Source organism: Paramisgurnus dabryanus, chromosome 1, assembly GCF_030506205.2.
Source record: "Paramisgurnus dabryanus chromosome 1, PD_genome_1.1, whole genome shotgun sequence".
NCBI lineage: Eukaryota > Metazoa > Chordata > Actinopteri > Cypriniformes > Cobitidae > Paramisgurnus > Paramisgurnus dabryanus.
In genome coordinates this window covers 49,468,478-49,490,837 of record NC_133337.1, presented here as the reverse complement: position 1 = coordinate 49,490,837, position 22,360 = coordinate 49,468,478, and the positions used below count along the sequence as shown (strand labels likewise).

The 22,360-nt window shown below is 39.2% G+C and overlaps 1 protein-coding gene across 25 annotated transcripts in view; it reads right to left on the bottom strand.

Annotated features, from left to right (window-relative positions):
* Positions 1–2,933: 2,933 nt before the first annotated feature.
* Positions 2,934–22,360, bottom strand: part of tcf7l2 (transcription factor 7 like 2) — a 99,977-nt gene continuing 80,550 nt past the window's right edge. For 3 of the 25 annotated variants that reach the window (XM_065262849.2, XM_065262857.2, XM_065262866.2), the window contains 9 exons: positions 20,816–20,918; positions 18,700–18,786; positions 13,290–13,415; positions 12,927–13,089; positions 12,262–12,369; positions 11,388–11,436; positions 10,744–10,794; positions 9,699–9,771; positions 2,934–5,272 (listed from right to left, as the gene is read on the bottom strand). In XM_065262849.2, the coding sequence (XP_065118921.1) occupies positions 4,834–5,272; positions 9,699–9,771; positions 10,744–10,794; positions 11,388–11,436; positions 12,262–12,369; positions 12,927–13,089; positions 13,290–13,415; positions 18,700–18,786; positions 20,816–20,918 (1,199 nt within the window). In that variant the 3' untranslated portion in view covers positions 2,934–4,833. Of the gene's footprint in view, positions 5,273–8,582; positions 8,645–9,123; positions 9,197–9,698; positions 9,772–10,743; positions 10,795–11,387; positions 11,452–12,261; positions 12,370–12,926; positions 13,090–13,289; positions 13,431–18,699; positions 18,787–20,815; positions 20,919–22,360 lie in introns of those variants that run through there. The other 22 variants (XM_065262843.2, XM_065262852.2, XM_065262846.2 and 19 more) reach the window with 19 other exon arrangements.

Genomic DNA, 22,360 nt, shown 5'->3' with positions numbered 1-22,360 from the left:
GATTTTTCCTCTTTAAAAAATATCTTAAAAAAACAAGGCACCCAAAAGGCTCAACGATTAGGAAAGTGTATCCTCATATTTTCCTGTCGGTTCAAAGGCCAACAGCACGCTTTGTTTGTGTTTTATAAAAAACAAAAATGTATTCCATCTAAAGAAAAGTCCTTGGCCTTTCTGTATACTTCTGAACTGTGCGGTTGAATTATTATTTGAAATTTCCAGGTTTTACACGCAATACATACTTTGTTGGATGCATATCTTTCAATGCAATGAAACCTTCTGATTCAAATTTATAATAAAAAGTGTCAGTTTCAATGATAACTTCCGAACACTAACAACATAAAATGTTTATATCTTCCTTGATGTGGTGGATACAAGGACAGAGACTGTTTATTGATCTGTTGACCTTTGGAAACAACACTGAAGGATTGCTGATATTCTCGAGCTCAAGAGGCTTTGAAGAGTTTTATTGAATAGTGGTCTGAATCTACTGAGAAAGTTTGTTTACATCTATTCAATTTAAAGGGACTATTCAGAATGTCCAAGAAAAAATGAATGCCTTTGTGGAATGGCTAAGCTTCAATAGACTGTGACAGAACGAACATAGTGTTCTTGTTGCTCAATTGGTAGATGTTGCTTTAGCACCGCTAAAGTTGTGGGTTTCATCCCAGCTACCACACTGTAAGTCACTTTGGATAAGAGTGTCTATCAAAATTATCAAAAGAATAATTCATTCTTCGTCATCATTTCTAAATGATTGTTGTGGTGAGGTGCATTATTTTCTAAAGCTCTTACAGATTACATGAGATTGTGCCAATTGGCGTCCAAAAGGCAGCAAGGTCTGGCTTTTCTGTTTCAGTCTCATCTGACTGTATAACTTTGAAACTAACCATTTTTGTTTTGTCATGAAGCATTGAAAATGTACACTTTAAGAAATAATGTGTTATGTATTTATTTATTTTTACACATTTTTGTGTTATGCTTTTAACACATCATGTGTCATTTCGTGTTGGTGTTAAAATAAAACACAAGCTGTGTTAAAAGCAAGACATAATGTGTTGTTCCAATAATAACACAGAGGTGTATGGTATGCAACAACACATTTAGTGTGTTGTCCCTAAACTAAAACTGATTGTGTTGTTTTTAAAGAGGACATATCAGGAAAATCTGACTTTTTCCATGTTTAAGTGCTATAATTGGGTCCCCAGTGCTTCTATCTACCCAGAAAATATGATTAAGATCAACCCAGTAACTTAGTTTTGATAAACCATTCTCTGCAAGCATGTGAAAAAATAGCTTATTGAAATTTAGCCCCCCCTGTGATGTCAGAAGGGGATAATACCGCCCCTTAATCTGCACTATCCAACCATGACACTGCCATTTAGTGCAGAGATCAGCTCATTTGCATTTTAAAGGACAGCCAAAATGGCACATTTTTGCTCACACCTACAAAGTGTCAATTTTAACATGTTATAATAAATTATCTATGGGGTATTTTGAGCTAAAACTTTTCATACGTACTCTGGGAACACCAAAGATTTATTTGACATCTTTAAAAAGTCTTGTCGAATGTCCCCTTTAAACACATCTGTTTTAAGAGACTTCATGCAGGAACACAGAAAAAATTTATTCATTTAGATATGGGTGATTCTTACGAAATCCAGATTTAGAAGGTGTCCAGCATCAGAATTTTTAAAAAGCCTTGAAGCCAATTTTTTGTTGCACATATAAGATTAAGGTCTGAACTTATAACCATTACTTTTAGAGGATTTAAAAAATATATATTTCCTATAAAATTATTTAAGTTTTTTAAATTATCAAAATGTATTATTACCGCAACATGCTATTACATTAAATATATGCATTTACAAACTCATGTTTCGGTAATGAGAACTAAAAAAGTGTCTAGGTACTATGAAAAACAAAATTTTAACTTTTATCTGGAGAGAAAAAATAAGAACTGCTTACCTGGTAGCCATCTTGAGTGTCACAGTCAATTATGTCCCTTCAAACTATTTTTTTTTTAAATGTTAGTTCTTGAGTGCTTAAGCAATGATTGAAAATTGTTGCGGAGGATGAGAAAATTGGTCTTGGACACATTTATATTCCTTATTATTGTCTCTACATGTACCAATGATCACCAAATACAACATGTTTCTTTACTGTAAATGTTTATAGTATAACATGCACTGAAGCTTTTTATTATTTAGATTTTTTAATTATAAATATTTCCATGTCAAAAAACCCAAATCCAGTTATGGACACGTTGCGGTAATGAAAATTGTCCCCTTAAATGTGAAAAAAAAAAAAACAAAATTGGTTATGTATGATGTTATTTAAAATCATGAGTAAGAGATGTTTGTAACTGTATGCTTCGTATTTTGATACTCTTACTTTGCATTTACATTTTTTTTATCAAAATGTTTCATGACACCCCATAAGTCTAATTTCACGAGAATCACCCAGATGTGTTTGAATTATTGAAACACATAATAGAGGAAAACGTACAACTGTCCATTTCCAAAAGCAGTTGTGGTCACTTTAGGATCCAGAAACATAAAAATAGCCAAATTACTCGCCCTTGTTTTGGTAACAGATGCTGCCAATGAAGATTCTGGAGTATTCCACCCTAAGTGAAACCAGGTGAAGACAGCGATGTGTAAGATTTATGTTGCCCAACATAAACCAGTTCAATTTGACATGGTTTCATAATCATCAATCATTATTACTACCGACATTACCTTCTCAAAGACAGATACAAAATGTTTCTTTAGATTTCACCCTTTGAGACACCAGGACGTGCCCTGGATATATATAGTGCCATGTTTTGTTTCACACAGAACCACAGGTGGGAGGCTTCTAAAACTGAATATATTATGCAAGTGAAAATTCAGTCTGCTCGTGTATGAATGGCAGAAAAAACAGAGATGGCAAGCTCACATACTAACTCGTTTTTATTAATACAGAACTGCATGCTACAGAGACTGTACAGCATTAACATTTATTCATTACAAAAACATGGTTTTTGGGAACCATTTCAAATAAATGGAAAAGAAAACGGAAAATAAAAAAACGAAAACAAAAAAAAATCAAACGAAAATAAAAAGATAAGAGCATAAAATATAACAGGAACATCACAGCCGTTAAGGAAACATTCAAACTATTCATCATTAGCATCTTAATAAACCAGAGAAGAAATCGACGGGTTACAGTTGCGTCATGTCAACTACAATGGCACCGAATGAATGATTCTCTTGCGGGTTTTTTACAGCTTCTTGCAACATCAACATGCCTATTTTTTCTATCTACCTATATGTAGTTGTGTACTTAAAAGTGGCAGTTTGTGTTTTTTTGCATTATTTAATAGTTTTTTACGAACCTCCTAATATACATAATTTGGCCCTTGAGGGTTTATACAGTATGACGTCCGTCTTTTATTAAGTTTAAATTTTATTATTTGACAATCTGCTACCAAACACGTTTGTTATAGCAACATTTAAACTACATACATAGCAATCTATGTAACGTCACAGCAAATTATGGTTGAAAATGAACGAAAAGAAAAACAAACATTTGACAACGAAAGAACCTACAGCGTCTGAAGAGGTGGCGAGGAAATTATCACAAATTTTGGCACGGGAAATCTGTACACGATTCTACAGTCTGGCAGAGATGAGACTGTACAATAGAAAAGAAGGGCTTCAGACTGAAGACATGGAACCCACTGTGCCCGTTTCAAGTTTCCTTTTCACCTATTGTAAAATGGCTTATAGATATGTTTCTAGAAATTAAGTTGTGCATACCTCTGTTCATATTTTTTTGAGTTTTTGCTTTTTTAAAGTTTTTTTTTCTGAGAATCTACACTGTAATTTCGGTTTAGGTGGAATCCTGGTTTTCAGCAAAATAAAGAATAAAGAAATTCATGTCAAAACAATAAAACATTTCAACTTCAAAACCTCCTTGTAAAAATGGATCATTTATATATTTATATATATATATAAGTTGCTTACGTTAAGAAAAAGAATATTTATACAATGTATTAAGAAAACAAAAACGTTTCAAAAAGGGACAACATACAAGATACGACAAGCAATCTCTAAAGCAATAAATACTACTGGTCCTAGCGTTGTGACAGTTTGTACTGAATATGCCAAACCCAACCCCAAAACATCCCTCCAATTGAGTCCACCCACCCCAACCCCGGGTCAACCACCCTCCCCTGGTAAACAACGACAAAAAAGATAAAACAGACAACGCAATGGAACAATGCATATTAACACAATATCCCCCCCTCCCCATATTTCTGTACATTTGAACAAGAACAAGTAACATCACAATTAAAGTTGTTCCTCAGTCGGAGAGGTGTCTCCACGGTCCTTGTGCCCTCTGAGTTTTGGACAGCTGTAAAATGATTGGTTCACAAGCTCGTATTTAATACAAATAATGAAGAAGAACCAACTCTTTGAGAAAAGGGCTCACTGATTCCTCACCTACTTTGTATATCTGTCTTTAAACATGTCTATGTAAAACTACATAACGATTATGTACTTTTGTGTCGTACAGCTGAAAACAAACAAACCAACAAAAAATTTAAATTCATAAAAAATTTGGCAGATTCACAAAGCTATACTCTACAACTTAGTGTATTTTATTATCAATATTTAATCATAATAAATTCATCGTTTTAGATAATGACAGGTCAAATATTGACCAATGAACTTCGATAAAACTAATTTTCAAAGCCATTTCACACAGAAAAACAGAATTAACACGCAACGGAAAAAAGACTTAAGACACGACAGAGACGGAGAAAGTTGTTTAAAAAAAAAAAAAAAACTAGTCTATCGACTTGGTTACGAGCGAAAGGGGCTGTGTCGAGGAGCTGGGTAGCAAAGAGTGGGAATGCAACGCCGATGTGGGCCTAGAGGAGGCGGAGCCTGTGGGTCGAGACGACGACATGTCCGAGGGATCCAAAGAGCCGTTGTGTGCCGGCCCGGATGTTTTGCCCACCCCAGAGTTGTCCAACAGAGATAATGGTGGGGGCGGAGCCATGGAGAGGTGTTGGTGTTGAGAGTGCGAGATCAAGGGGGGTGGTTTCATAGTCAGTGATAGAGGTTGCATTTGTTCAGTTTGTGGCTTGGACTCTTTTGAGGGCAGGGGTGGAGAAATCATGGAGGGAGAGGATGGGGGAGACTCTAGTAAGCTTCCGTCCGAAGAGGGAGGACTGGCACAGCTGCCTTCACCTTGAATGTAGCGAATGCACTTCTTTTTTCTCCTAAAAAAGGGTAAAAAGAGTCGTTTAACCTCCGGGACACAACAGTTTGCACAACAGAGCTCCAACATCCATTTAAATGCACATATCAACTACGCCCGTTATGAACTTTTCGGGTACCGTGCTTAAAATGGATGCTAGAGCTGTATGAGAAAACCCATTGGACAGATAAGGGTATCACACATGCAGAGGACAGTACATTGGAAACGCATGAAGGAAAAGAGGAAAATGAGATGAGGGAAAGAACCAAAATGAGAGGAAGAAGGTGACAAGGTGGACAACCACCGGAGGAAGTCTATTTAACCCCTAAGGACGCTTTCAAAAAGGTGAGGCCTACAGATCTCCCTTTGTTTATCTTCAGCGAAATAGCCAAACTCCGAACAAAGAACTCCACCCTGGTTTTCGCAAACCGCGAGGGGATCCATCCGGTTTAGACATCAGCTTGAATTATTACACTCCTTCTTTTTCCTGTCTTTTTCTTTGCCTTCCTCGAGGGGAAGTTCAGATGGTGGGGTAAGAGGTTACAGAACAAGCGCTACTCTCAGCTTGCCCCTAAGACATGTGTGTGAATGCTCTGCACAGAGGTCGAGGTGCCATGTTTGCATTTCTGCTCGGGTCAGGACCCTCCCTCGTCTGCTACGCCTACGGCCAGCCATTCCAGCCAGCCACGACGGCAAAATCTCACCAGCGCCAAAGCCGGCACGCCGTGAGGTAGGGGTAGAGAGAGGGAGAGACCGAGCAAAAGCGATAGGGTGAGAGAACAAGAGAGGAGGAGAGAGACGAAAACCTCAGTGTACCTTACCCTACCTGACCTGATCGACCTCCCCACAAACTCCCCCCTTCCCAAAAACTCTCTCTATCCTGCCTAAAGGGCAAGTTCAGAAATGCAGCCGAAGCTTGAACAACAAAAATGCAGAGGATGTAATAAAAAGATTTTTATCAAAGATAGGGGGAGCTATAGAGTCGTGGGACATAAACTTGGTAAATTAAGCAGTAACTTTGGTTACTACTAGAGGTTTTATTTGAAAACAAAATCCAGGTAAGGATTGTTTCTTAAGTTATACCCCTGCCTGGCCGTATGCTGTGTAGGTTTCAAACGAAAGTGCGGGTGAAGGAGAAGACATTGAGCGACACAGTCAAGGAAGCAGATACAGACTATGATGAAAGAAAAATGACCAGATTCAAAAACAAAACAAGGGGCATTTTAAAGGGCCTCTCTAAGATACGCTTTATTTATTGTTGTCACTTTGGATAAACGTGTCTGCTAAATGCTTAAAACTTAAATGTTAGGTAAGCGTAACCCACTCTAGGAAATGCAGTCAAAATCAAATGAATAGATGGCAATACTCGATTTTTCTGATACTGCACTTTGTACAGGGTGGTATGGCTACAAAATTATTTGCTTGCATCGAGGAATTCGTTCACTGTGCCAACTGGTGCTAACTGCCTGTCAAACAGCGGCAAATAAGCTAATATCCATTTTTTAACAGCCATATTGATTCTTGGTATCTTCCCATGTTTCTAATCGATTCTTAGGTCTCCGAGGGAATTATCTTTCAGGAAACATAGCTGAGTGGAGTCTTTTAACCTCCCAGCTCTCTAAATCAAGGTGCAATTACCAGCGTTTCTCTCACTTTGCACAGGTTGTTACTGTGAGTAAGAAGAGGTGCTGATGATTGGTAAAATTTGGGCTACACACATCCAGTTAGGGAACAAATAAACACTAGTTGAATGGGAATAAAATGGGTTTGGCGAGTACAAATTTACGGGCTATTTTGATGATAATTTCATTTATCAATAAAAAAGAAAAATGTCAACTGAGCGCTCAAAAACATTTTGAAGGGATAGTTCACCCAAAAATGACTGTCATCATTTACTCACGCTCATGTTGTTACAAACATGTTTAAATTTCTTTGTTCTGATGAACACAAAGGGAGATATTTTGAGAAATGTTTGTAACCAAACTGATCACAGGCCGCATTGACCAGAGGCGGACACTACTTAACTATTTTTACTTTCTACATAAAAGTACATTTTTAAGTATTTGTATTTTATCAGCGTATTTTATACATTCCAAAGCATATTATCATAATTTTTACTCCACTACATTTCATAATTTCAAGTTTTTTATTTATATTTAATATTTAAGTACACTAAACATCAAGTATTTTTTTAGTTTTACTTAAGTAAGAAGTAAAAGTAAACCATTTTTATGTAATTAGGTATTAAATCAATTTTAATATGCAATATTAAAGGAATACACAGTATGATTCCATGCTTTAGAATGTATTAAACATTTTTTAGTAAAGTAAAGTAAATTTTTCCCAAGACAAACACTCTGATAAAGCACAGATGCTTGGAAATTTTACTTAAAATACTCAAGTAGTGCCCGCCTCTGCCATTGACATCCATAGTAGGAAAAAAGAATAATATGGCCAATGGGTCCACTGATCTGTTTAGTTACAAACTTTCCCTTAAATTATCTTAATTTGTGTTCATTGGAACAAAGAAATGTATACAGGTCTGTAACAAAATGAGAGTGCGTAAATGAAGACAGAATTTTCATTTTAGGATGAACGATCCCTTTAACAGTCTTATTGTCAGATGTAAAGTACTGTAAGGACACGTTCCTGCTCTTGAGCTCACTAAACAAAAAATTTGACAACCACAACTTTGGAGTTAAACAATGCCAATTATAAAGAGAAAAATAAAATCAAAAGGATCTCTTGACAGAAATGCAATATAATATACCTAACTATATTATCAGTGGTGTATACAGACCTTATATAATAAACTTCATTGTTTTTATTACCTTAGAATAAGTCGTTTTTATCTACATACGCCGTTGGTCCTATTACATGAAAGTCACCGCCACATTTTTACAGTAGCCCTAAACAGACAAACTGCTCTACAGAGTGAATTTCGTCCCTACGCTGTCTCAGACGACGACATTTTTGTCCCGTAGCAGCTACTGTAGGTTGGTTACCACTACTAGATCACACTTTTAAGATTTGCAAGTTTTCTCCATTCACCCGCCACTGGCTAATATGGCCAAACTGGATTCACATAGACTTTAAGATTAGTAGATGAGACTAGAATAAGGGTGCGACTTTCAGGAAATCCGGATTTCTACACTAGCAAAGATAATGAAAAGAAAAACAGTATTTAAATATAGTGGGGCAAATAGAAATGGAGCAAGTGTGAAGAGACAATATCAACACAGAGCAGCACGATATCTGATGTCCATGATGAAGTAAGGTTGAAGACAAGCATGACACAGAAAAGGGTATTACTTAGCAGAAACAAATACCTACCATCAACATATTCCCAATTCAAAGACTGCTTGTATTAGAACAGAAAGACAAGAGGTTGGGACTGAATAAAGGGTTATAAGAGAGAAGTGGAGAAGGAAGGAAGGAAGGAGAAGGGGAAGAAAAAAGAGAGGGCGGATGAGACGACATTACCCCAACCTTGCCCTCGACAAATCAAGTGGCCACATTACACAATTCTTTCAGAAGGGAAGAAGCAGCAAAGTACAAAAAAGCAAGAAAAAGTCTGTTCCTTGGGCAGAAAAAACTTGAATAATTAAATATACTTTACTTAGAAACAATATATTTCAATGCTATATATTAAAGTGTATGTTTTGAATTTGTAACAGTAGTGCCTTTTTACTTTTTCTGCCCCAGGATTTTTGTTTCTCAGGTCATAAAGTGACAGATCAAATTTTGTACACATATAAACTGGAAAGTCTTCAAAGATTGGAGGAAAACAGTGCATGTCGAGAGAGAAAATACGATTTTTATAATCATCATCGTCATTTTACGCTCTCCCCAAAACTGGGGCTGGGAATATACCTGCAGGGTTTGCACCATAAACCCAGCTGGTCAAGCCCGAACAAGGCACGACACTTCTTAGGGGTATTTGCATCTGTTATCCATAGAGGAACATAAAAACACAACAAAAAAAGAAAAAAAAGCACGTCATTGGACACAAACAGGCATGGTGCTAGAGCAAAGGATTCAGCCGTGGACAGTGGTACCTTGCCTCTCCCAAAAACTTACCGTGACCGGCCCATCTCAACCCTCCAGGCCACACCCCTGCCCATATACAGAGGGAGTATAACCCCGCCTCCTACTCATTAACTCTGCCTCTTTGAATTTACCTCTTGAATGAACGATTGCATTGACTGCACACTTGGGTATCATTTCTCCATGCACACGAACACTCACACAAAAACACAAAAATTGGTCTGGTAAGGAAAACCCCCAATCCCCTAGATTTGCAGATAAGCGTTTGATTGGCAGAGGAAGGCGTGGTGTGGAGAGGTAGCAAGGTTGAGAGAGCCAAAGAAACAGGAAGAAGGTACCAACGAGAGGATTCCCCAGCTGTCATCTGCTCTAGCACACCTGCCGGCACACCAGATACACACCTGCATGGCCCACACCAGTTATTCTGCTGGTCGAGCCCGAAGCGTGCGCGACACTTCTTTGGGGCGCTCAGATCTGATGCGATGAAGAGAGGAAGAGGAAGCCAGCAAATTTTGAAAAGAGAGCGAAAAGAAAGATCAATTGAATCCAATGAAACTTGAGGGGCTCTATAAAGTCTATTACTATCATTTGGTTAAAAAACTTAAAAAATAATGGCATCGTTTGTGCAGTATGCCTTTACAATAACGACTGCCATATTTGTTAGTAAAACAAATCAAAAACCAAACAGATGAATAGAAAAGCACAAAATGCATGCCTTTAATAAACGAGACTCGTAATGAATAAATGCTTGATTGTTAAAAAGGATGAAGCAGATATGGGTACATTATCTGCTATTCTAGGCTATGGGAGGGGGTAAGTACAGGTTGTTGAGGTAGCAGTATCTGGGAGGAGCTACAGCAAGGAGGCGGAGCATTCATTCAAGCCAGGCTCACATTCATCCACCTCTCACAAGCATCCACCTTTAATCAGTTTAAATTACATGAATGCACACGGCAGGTGGGATGGGTGTTGAGGTGGGTGAAGGTGGGCCAGAAGCGAAGAAGACCAAGCTGTGAGCAGACAGGGCAGAGCCCACTCTCATGCTGGGGGCGAGCAGGTACAGGGGCAGTAGATTAAGGAGGTTTACCCTGATACCAAAATAGTCTCTGGTTATTCTTAGCATGAAGTCTTTATTATAAATAGACTGCAGCTGCATGCTTGGTGTTGATATTTGTACACATCAGGGGATGACTTTTAAAACAGAAGCATCTTTTGATGAAACTGTAATGTATAATGAAAAATGGAGCAAAGGAAACTGAAAAGGAGCTGGCATACTTGGATAAAGCGAAATGAAGCAATTTAATCTTGAATTGAATTACTTAAAGCAAGTAAACACGTTCATTATATAATTATGTATTTGATATACTGCACAAACACATAAATAAATACATAGAGAAGGGGAATAAAAGCAAGTTAGTAATTTAAGACTCAAAATGACATTAGCACCTGTAATCGGTGGAAGTGAAAGGCAAGGGTTTGGAAAATATTCTCTGTGTTCTGGAAAAAAAAGAACAAGATACAAAAGCCTTCATAAGGGTTTCCATAATGGAGAGAAACCGCCAAAACAATCTGCAATCGTCCTGGACAATATCTCACAAAGTATAATCATAAGACACAAGTACGGTCAATAAAATCAATGTAATAAGCAAACCTCCTTAATTTTCAAAACATTCAAACACAACATGAAAAGCATGCAGCAGGCACAGCCCAAAGTCACGGCCACTTTGGAGACAAATCAAGCACAGACGCACACTTCTAGCAGTCAGTCACAAGGGTGATTAACCCACACTCACAAAACATACATATCACAGTACTATAAATGCTGGAGGGGGGCTGGATAGCTGGTGGGAGGGGGGGGGGGGTCATGCATATTCAATGTTATTAATGCTCAACATGGGGCAAGGGGAGGGCAGGGGGATAACAAGCAGTCTGTCGTGTAAATATTGCATTGGCTAGCATAGCTATATACAAAATGAGGCAGGCACAAAAAAAAAGATGAGAAAAAAGACTGGACTTTCATCTTTGAGATGTCACATGTGTGACAGATGATGGGTCTGCTCTAATATGAGATATAATTGCAGCTCACTTACCAGTGCCCTCTCCCGCCTGCTTTTCCCTTTTTCTCTTCTTCTTTTTCCCCTGATGGTTATCCGCCAAAAAGAGAGAAACAATCAGGAACCTTAGTTATTATATTGCAGAAGAGGCCGATACATGAAATGAACAAAAAAACGCAACATTTTGAGCCTGAAGCTTTCGATTGTCACAGCCGAACTTATTTTTCTCTTCGTCCTGTTTCGTTCCGGCTTTTGTTTCTTTTCATTGCAAAATGATTGGAAGCTCTCGAGGTTTCTTTGAGTGGGTTTGTTTACTTGAGGGGAAAGCGAGTTGTCCTTCTCGAAAACGCTGCGTTCGTATGGCTACGGCATTCTTAGCGCTGCTGTTGATTGTGGTGAGTTCGAGGTCGAAACGTTAAGGGGTTTCCTCACTGGATAAAAAACCTCTTCGCCCCCGTGTCTGCCGGCGGTCAGGCTGCAAGGAGAGCTGACAGGCTGGGCGGTTTGTCAAAACCCTCTGCTCGGGCGAAACGGTAAACGGCGCGCTCGTATCCCATTTCTGGCGGAGGAGAGAGATGTCCTCTTTCATCAAAGCTGCGAGACGTTTAGGCCCTGTGGTTATTTAATTACCCTGATCTGAGCTCGCCTTTCTCTTTTTAGGTGAACCGGTGGAATACTAATGAAAGAAGTGGAAGTTCCCAACAGATCTGACTACGCTGAAGCGGTTCAAAGAAGCTATGCAACCCTGCACAAACTGGTTTAAGGAATTTGGGGGCACTGGTCAGCTGGTAAGGTTTTTGAGATCCATCAGAGCCACATACGGTACACATTTCATCCATGAATTTTTATGCTCCATGAAACTGATGTGTAACCCTTGGGGAAGGAACTTATTGAAAACTTAAAAACTTACATAGTTATCTCGTGCCGACCAGCCGGGGTAGAGCTGCATGTGAAGCTGTCGTTCTTTCCTGGCAAGCTCGTAGTATTTGGCCTGTTCCTCTCGGGACAGAGCGTGCCACTGCACACACAAACACAAGCATGCACATTAAAACAGCGGCCATCACTGAGAAACAAGCCACTGATATTTTAGGCTCCAAGAGCGGTCAAACCGACATGTTTAAGTTTCCCCTTCCCCTCGGTGTCTCCCGTCGCTGTTTTACTACAGAACATTTTTGCTATATTACAATTATACAAAAATAGAAAAGTGAATAAGCAGTGTTTGTCCACCGCTGACAACACTGCAATCTGTGGTTTGAGAAGTTTAGACGGCCTACTGATGCTATGCATAATGCTGTGGCCTGCAGTGTGTGTATGTCTATACTGTGAGTGCCAAATCTTAAAATATGCATTTAAGACATCTAATAATATCAACAAGTGTCGTTATTATTGAATCTTAGTACGAAAACCGCCATGTCTATGAGAAGTTCTCAGTAATATAGCATCAAAGGTTTGTGTGTGTACAGTGTATTTGTAAGGGCTACATTACATAGAGACTTCTGAAATGCTCCTTACAGTTTTAAATGGGACAAATCATCATTTGTTGTTTCCAGAAAAGTTACAACGAGAATAACTCACCCGTCGGCCCAGGATCTGGTTAATTGCCGCGCTCTCTTTCAGTGTGCATTCTGCTACGACTTTAGCTCTCATCTCTTTCATATATAACATAAACGCATTCAGAGGTTTCTTTATGTGGGGCTGTTTCTTCTTCTCTTCCTCCTTTTTCGCATCTTGATGTTTCCTGCCAACAGGAAAAGGAAACCGAGTTAAACAGGTACACGTCTTGCTTTAGATGGTCACTAAAAACGTCCAACTTACATTTACACAATTGGCAGATGCTATATATTTACATTTATACATGTGTTTCCTGGGACTGCTAATGCAATGTGCACTTAACAAATGGATTGACCAATCTTAAGATTCAAGAAAAGACAGACTTACGAGCTGTTGAGTGATCCGATGTCACTGTGAGAGGACTCCTGCTTGACGTTGGGCGTGACGATGGCTGGGTGAGGGATCCCTGTGGTGTGCAAACTGTGGTGGGGTGGCACCATGTGTGGAGGAAACCTGGAGGAGAGAAGACTGTGTAAATCGTCAGAGTGGTCACGGTGAAATGATGGATGGAAACACACATATAAAAGCAGAACAATGAGCTACAGACTTTTAAAGTACAGTATCATCACAGTGGCTATAAAAGCATAAAGCAATAGCAAGCTAATACATTTCAGTGGGAGCTGTCAGTGGGACAGTACCCTTCTGAAAGGTCCTAATATGTAACATTTAGGTATAGATACCCTACTGAAAAATCCAGCTATGACCAGCATAAACTGCTTGGTTTTAGCTGGTATTGCTGGTATAGCAAGCTGGTCTAGTTGTGTTTTGGTTGCTTTTTAGGAAGACCAGCTGACCCGCCAGGTTGACCAGCTTTGCCATTCTGGAAGGACCAGCTTAAACCAGCTACTGCCACCATAAACCAGCTACCAGCTTATGCTGGTCTTAGCTGGATTTTTTAGTAGGGTATGTATACATTTAGTACCAATATGCACCTCTGAGGTACTAATATGAACTCATTAGGTGTAAAGGTAGATGTTTTGAAAGGGCACCGCCCCAGTGACAGCTAGGGGCCATATTTTGACAATTTTTCTGACATTGCGGGACACCGAAAAAAACTGTACATGACAAATCTAGGGAAAACATACAAAGGCATTCGCAATTTTAGTTGCATAATGTGACATTTACAAATGAAATATTTACTGGGAAACATTTTTTTTCTATTACAATAATGTACATAGATGATTTGTACACATTAAACCAGACATATTTAGTCAATTTAGATTCTATTAAGATTTGATGCTGTCTTTAAAGGGATAGTTTACCAAAAATGTTGTTACAAACTTCTAAACATTTCTTTGTTCCGATGAACACGAAGGAAGATATTTTGAGAAATTTTGTAACCAAACCGATCATGAAACCATTAACTCATTCGCCGCCAACCTTTTTTTTTTTTATTGCCCGCCAGCATTTTTTGTTTGTTTTTGTCAGCAATTTTCAACAAAATGCATTCCAGAAAGATTTTCTTCTAAAAATATGTAAACATACAAATATATCAAATGAAAGAACAGACCCTCTGCTTTCAAACAAACAAACAAACAAAACGGGAAAAAGTTTCATCCTATCTATATATTTTTTCTTTGCTTAGAAATTCTTAAAGGTATAGAGGAGGATTTTCTCAAATTTTAGAAAAGAACCGCCTTCTCCACTTTAAAAAAAAATGCAACTGCGCAACACTCCTGATTGACAACTAGGAGGACCAATAGTCTTGATGATCCACCCAGAAAAAGAAAATCCTCCGCAATACCTTTAAATATGGGTATTTTTCTTTAAAAAGATTTTTTAGCAAAAAGCTGAAACAATTGCATTTTGGTGAAGGAATTTTGCTAGAGATCAGATTCAGAACGATTATCAAAACATAAACAGAGTTTAAAATTAGTAAAAAAAATTAGTTTTTTTATAAATTGGGAAGTGCTCTATCTAGTGGTACACTCTGGTGGTATACTCGCGGTATTACAGATTAACATAATACCTTATCAGAAATGCTTTTTATGCAAATATTTTCTCCTAATTAAAGAGATCAATGGCGGGGAAAGAGTTAACTCCTATAGTAGGAATAAAATACTATGAAAGTAAATGGATTCCTTAAAATATCTTCCTTCGTGTTCATCAGAACAAAGAAATTATACATGTTGAGTAAATGATGACAGAATGTTAATTTTTAGGTGAACTATGGCTTTAATAACATTATTTCTCATTTAAAATAGTACTTTTGAACGGCGTTTTCATTCTTTAACCATGAATTTTAGGGTGGTCATTTTCTTCTCTATTTTCCTTATCATTTTACCAAATACAGTAAAACCCCCCACCCGACTGATAAAATACAAAAATTCATCTCTTGGTTTAGTATCAAAACGTATGAAAGCAAAATAAATTCCTGAGAGTACAAATGATGTGCCTGTGTGTTGGTTGTACACAAATGTAAAAGAAAGAAAGGAGAATGATGAAAAAAGAAAAAGGAATAATTCTTTTTTCAAACAGCTCATTATCCGCATGAGTGTGGCTATATGGCTCGGAGCCAGAATATAATGATGAGCGTAAACTCGCAAGGAACAACTAGTTTCTCTTGGAGGCTCTCTCTGGGGACTGTGTTTCCCCCCAATCTCTCTTCTCCACTATTCTCTCTTCCCCTTCATCCCTGACACATTTGTGTTTGTGCCATGTCATCCGGGCCGCCCGCCCGCTCTCTTCTACTGTGGGGGGAACGGTGTTGAGGCTGCAGTGGCGTAATCATTTTCCCCCACCTTTCTCTCCCTGTCTTTCCGTCCTTGCATACTTGTTAAAATTTCGTCCGTTACCGTCCCATCGGTGCCGCCCCACCCGTGCTGCTGTTGCCATGGCGAGGCCCAGATTATGGTTTAAACATGACGGCCGTCTCTTTGAAGCATGGGGAATCATCGAGCTCATCAGCGCGCAGCGGAGCCCGCCACCAATTTAGCCCCGCTGAGGAACAGGCGCACGAGAGAGAGATAGGTGTACCGAGAAGGGCCCCTGCAGGGTCCAATGTCTCAATCTTCCACGCCATCCTAGTGTCAGCGAGCGGCATTTAATTGGCAATCGGAGCGATGGTCTCGGAGCCTGTTTAATGTATAATGACCCCGCTGGTGTGCTCTGTGTCTTTCTCTTCCGGAAAAAAAGAAGGGATGGAGCGAAGGTAGGTTTGGAGAAACATATCAAAGGGCAGTCACGGGGAAAGGGGTCCTACACTTCCTCCCCCTGTCACCAGGGACGGGTGCTACACCTGTACGGCTCTAACCCCATTATCAAAATAATGTAGCTCATTTGTTGGACCCAAGTACGCGCTGCACGTGCTCTGAGATGTATTTTTAAGAGGCTCAGGTGCTACCTGGGTGAAAAGTAGATCTTTACATGAAGCCCTTTGTTGTAACTGCATAATAAATGTTGGCAGATAGTGCCATCAGAACCATAACTGTGCTGGTTTTTGTGCTCGGCTGTGTTATAACTGTGTTCCCGCTCTCCAATTATGTGTCCTTTAGGGCTATCACGATTTTGAAATAAGGCTAACGGTTAATTGTTTAATAAATCATGACGGTTATGATCAAACATTGCCTTTTTAGGGCTTTGATGACTATTAATTGTCTGTTTTATCGTTTTGACATTTAATAATTATTTTGATACCGTCTCATTTATACACATGCTGCAGCTCCCCCTTGTGGTTTTTAAAGAGATGTGCAATCATTGCGGTGATCTGAAATAATTGCAATGAGGTCAAACAATCGCGATGAGATGATTATTTAATCATTGTGACACCCCTAGTGTCATTACTACATTAATCTACTCGCAAACCATGGGTCAAGTTAATTTAAACCCAACAGTTGGGCTTGCCTTGTCTATATAGTTTTTTTTACCTATTTGTCTACACAAATGTAGGGGTCACCATCCACTGACTGTGCAGATCTTGGTATGACTTCCTCTTTTTCCAGAAAAGGCATAAACACAATTAAGGAAACCTTTTCCTTGTCCTCGTTATTTTTCACGAGAGGTCGGTGACAGCGGAGTGAACGGCCGGCGAGAGCCCACTGCTGGTTTTGACACAAACATGCTAAAGCACCTTCTCTCCGCAGAGACACAAGACCACCACTTATTAATCTATGCTAATTCAATTACGGATTATCAGAACGCATTAGCTCTTCCCCGGCACATCACCAATCCCCCTAGCCCCCATTCAGAAGATTCAATTAGCCTGCACTGGAAATAGGATGATCACAATATAAAGGCCTCATTACGGCACAATCAGCTGTCACTTAAGTGAAGGTCCAGTGCCGGAGCGGGAGGGGCTGCAGACGTGCACAGGCGCCTGACAGCGGAGCAGGCAGAATGCGCTTATTTGAGGCCTTGGCAGCGGACAAATGACTTCTCTATGCACACACAGTAAAGGCTGTTGGTGTCAAAGCGTTGGATTCAAAGCCAGCTGTTGAGAGTTTAAAAAAAGCCCTGTGGTCATACTGTATGCAGAGCAGCTGTGAATATACTCTGATCTTCTTTGCGAAAAGTAAATATTATGTAAGAGAGCTGCTATGTTTGGCCAGTACATATAAAAATGTGATGGATACAGATGGAGCAGAACAAATTTGTGAATATTGTTCATACAACAAATCTTGCACTAGCTACTGTAGTTTTACATGAGACATACTTGGGCCTTTTTAATCAAATGTGAGCATCAGTGTGCAACAAAATTATCGCATAAATCACATTTAACGCTACAAAATGATTTGTTCAGAAATGCTTGGCTGTGTGATGAAAGTATAGCAGAATGGTTCGACAACTTGTTAAAGGGCATTTCTATGAGTTTGATGCTGAAGCTCGATGGGTATCTGCAAGGCTTTTCTCCCTAAATGTCCTTAAACCCAAGCCATGTTTCTTTAGGTCCTCAAACCAAATCTGTCTGGCTCACATTTATCCATCAATGTCATCTGTTTGTAGCTCACCAGGCCTCCAGAGCTGCGTTTCCGATCATTGTGCAATTAAACAAGAGTTTGTCCCTGTCTGGAGATGAAGCAGGCTGGGATGAAGCTGGTCTCCATTTCTCAAAACTATAAACCAGACGTTGTCTGGCTAGCCTCACCGCCCCCATCATCATCATCATCACCACATACATTATCATTGAGATTATGAGACTAACATGGCTTGGGAAGGGGAAAGTCAATACAAAAGAAGGTGACCACCCAATTTTAAAGCTATCATTGCTTATCTCTTCTGTTTTTAAATATGAGTGCTAATAGATTTGTCATGTACAGCAAACACCTCCCATTTCTCACATAACATGATAAATGGTCACATGGGAGCAATCGCAGTGACCGTTAAAGCAAACATGCCCACATATCCCCCCAACACACACAGCCATTAAAGTGCTCCTCTGGGTATATTTGTGACACTTGAATCGGACCCCAATGGCCACACAAATCTCTCGCTCAAAGTCCAACGACAGTCTCCTGAATCCGTTCCACTTTAGAGAGATTTATTTCCTTCTCTTTATGCTGTGGTGGCAAAACCATGGCTAAGACATTCACAGTCTCGGTTATCCTTCAGCATTCAGCTGTGGTAAATGTTCTTCAGGGGCCTCATTATAAAATGATAACAATAATTAATATTTGAATACACAGCGGATCGCAGGGGACTGTCTTTTTGAACAGTGAGGAGAGAGCCGTCTTTCCTTAAGGGAAAAGTTTGACACGCCATTGCATTCTCGGCGAGTTTGCCATCCCAGGGCTCAACTCACCTTGACATGGACGCATTGACAGTGAGGGCAGTCGGGTAGGGGTGTCTGAAACCTCCCGTTGTGATTGGGTAAACTGGTTGACCTTGCCTAGGAAAAGAAGAAAGGAGAAGAGGTAAAGGAAAAGGACGAAAAAGCGTTCTCTATGCAGGCGGCTTTATTCTCATTTGATCAGAACAAAAATCTAGGGGATTGCAGAGCGCGGATCAAAGCCGAGCAAACTCTGAACAATTTGAATGCCACAAATCTGATAGGAATGGCTAATTAAATTTCATAACCCCGTGCTTGGTGTCGATGGAGACCCGTCTCCCTGAGCTGAAACTAGGTGTTTTGTTGTGCTAATTAAAGACGAAGCACCGGCCCCTTTAATGGAGCCATCACGCTAATTGAGGTCTACACATCCAAAGACAAACAATAATGAATGTAAATTTATACCAAAATAAAGTGCGGGAAATCAAAGGGCTGCGGCTGTGCTTGGGGCCGCTCTCTCGGTATTTAGATCGCGGTGAGAAAACATTAAATTAACAGAGCTTAATTTGTAGCCTTTTGTCATATTAACAAGTGTTGACAAGAGTTACCAAGGGAGAGCCCCCGTGTGGAATTGTGGGTAAAATACTGGCAATCACAGTTCATTACTCTAATTGGACAATACAGAGACACGCAAAATAGCATTTGCCACAAAGAGGCAATTTAGAGTTTAGGGAATGAAGAAAGCCATGGGTGCATTGCTGTGGGCCCCAGCGGTGCATTTTTTTTATGTATAAAAATGTAAAGAGGTTAACAGTTTGCTTTTAAAATGCATCTGAGATGCTTAAAGGCCCACAGCAAGATATACAGTAGTGGACAGAGACCTGGTGAATGTAAAATTCATGAAGACACACTGTGACATTTGTGACCCTGGACCACAAAATAAGTGTATATTTTGAAATTGAGATTTATACATAATCCAAAAGTAAAAAAAAAGATTTCCATAGATGTATGGTTTGGACAATATTGCAGATACACAATGATTTAAAAATCTAGAATCTGAGGGTGAAAAAAATCTAAATATTAGGAAAATCGCATTAAAGGTTCAAAGTCCGAATGAAGTCTTTCGAAACGCAGATTACTAATTAAAATGTTTGTTTTAGCACTCTCTACTGGCTTACCACTGTTATGACCTCGTGTACTGAATGGGGATACATAAAACCCAAACATAAATGGGAAATTTCCAAAGAGCAGAGAGAAAAAAAAGAGGAAATTTGTATGCCAATTTTCGATAATTTTGACTCATGCAATAAAAAAAATTCTACAAATATCCCCGTGTGACTTACAACTGATTTTGTGGTCCAGGGTCACATTTATAAAATGCACAATGACTAGCTTTTTAAATATAAAAATTGGACATTTTTGGGGATCCACAGGTTTAAGATAACATTGAAAATCGGTCTTGCAATCATGCTGATCCAAGATAACATGAATCATCATACTGTCCACAAACTTGTGGAGTCTGAGCCAGTTCGAGCTATGTCAACAAAGCAAACAGAGGGGCATACACTCCTAAAAATAAAGGACCTCACTTTATATTAGGGATGCACCGATAGGATTTTTTGGGCCGATACCGATTTAAACAGACAACTTCTGGCCGATACCGATGCCGATATTAAACACTTGTATACAATACTATACAGTTGGTCTATTAGCTAGTTTATTTCTGAATCAAATTATTTTTACTGAACATGGATTGGATCTAATTAACATTCAACTGACCAACATAATTAAGAGAGGCACAAATTAAGCTAAAACAAATATAATAAGACAACGTGACAACCTTCAAAGGTGGTTTTTGCTATTCAGCATTTATTTTATTAACAACATTAACTAATTTTTTACATATAATGGATTTCTTTATGCAGTTAATTAATAAACAATCGGTATCGGCCTTTCTCGTGCTATTGCCGATATGCAGATGGTTTCAAATTCATCAAAAATCTGCCGATAAATATCGGCGGCCGATACATCGGTGCATCACTACTTTATATCCAACAATACCTTTATATAACAGCACAACAATCATCAAAAGCACATAATGATGCAACTCACAAAGACAACAAAGAAGAAATAAAATTGGGCTACTTACTGTGGTACTAACCATCCTAGCGGATGGGGTATCTGGCCTACAGTGCCAGGTGACAGAGGGTAATAGGGAGATATATCTGAAGGATGTGGGGGCCTTGGAATTCCTGCAAGAAAGAAGGAAAAGTGCGATAGAGGTGAGAATTGTTTCTGCACTTGTCCTGGCATCGAAATTCCCAGATGAAGTATAAGTGTTAAATTTATCCTTTGTGAAATACGCAATTGAACAAAGTCAACATCATAGGTTGAGCTCACATGCACGGTTCTGAACCACACGTTCTGATCAAAGCTTGCGCGATGTTGTATTGCACACGGGGGAGAGCGGAAAATACAGAGCCCTGTCACATTAGTCAATCAAATAACAATGGGCGATAATTGAGGTTCACAAGTCAACAACACTAATGCCATGGCATGTGTTGAAAGAGGCAAAGACATTAACTGAAGTTGAAGTGCAGGCACAGTCACGATGATTTTGGAGTTCAATTATCTTTGTTATCAACATTGCACAAGCAAGCCTAATGTTTACAAAAAGAGTAGGAATAAGAGTTGTCCTTGTCCTAAATAATCAGATATGACAAGTGACATGCACATTTGTGTCCTTTTTGGAAACCTTATTGGTAGCTGCACATAAGGCAGCACAAAAATCATAGGTTTGATTTCCAGAGAACAAACATACTGATAAAATATATACCTTGAATGCGGATAAAAGTCTCGACCAAATGCATAAATATAAATGTAGCTAACCACTTACGAATGGGCATAACTGACATAACTGCACTTTCTCCTTACGTGGTTCATTAAGCAATTTTGTACATTTCACATACTATAATATAAAATCTTTGTAAATACACTAATGTTAAATGTCTTAAAGAAAGTGTAAATATTTCTTCTCAATATTGCTGTGCAGAATGAAAAAGAAAAACATGCCGCCACAACAAACTGCCAATGCATACAGCGCTCTTAATATGATTTGTTAATTAATTAAACTCTAAACTCAATTAAGCGACCCCATTAGGCAGCACATTAAACAGTCTCTGAGTCCTTAAATAGGCCCTTAGCGCTGAAATCTGTTATGAGAGAACCAAATGCCCCTTCAAAATTCAACGTTCGATTTGTGGAAAGCTTTGAAGAGCAGCCTTGTGGCCGTGTAGCGATGCTAAGAAGAAAAAGCTTGTGATAATCCCATTCTAAGCATGCCACTAAAATTACATTTACATTATATTACGCCAGTACAAAATTGAACCAACTGATGAAAAGTCAATTTGAGTTTCCTGCAAAACGTCGGCGAGCTGGCCCCTCGTACGATTTTTATTTATAAAGAGCTAGACCCTATTATTGTCTAATTCATAAAGGGGTGGAAATTGCTTAGAAATCAAGAAACCTCACTTGTATCCTGCAGTTAAGTAATAAAAGGTGAGGTTTCCTTTCCCCCAGGCATCTCTTCCAAAAGTCAAGTGTCTTCATGGGCTTAACCGACCCGGGTCAACAACTCCATCTCGACATACACACAACGGGAGAAGCACAACCTTGGCCAAGTGCCTGAGATAAG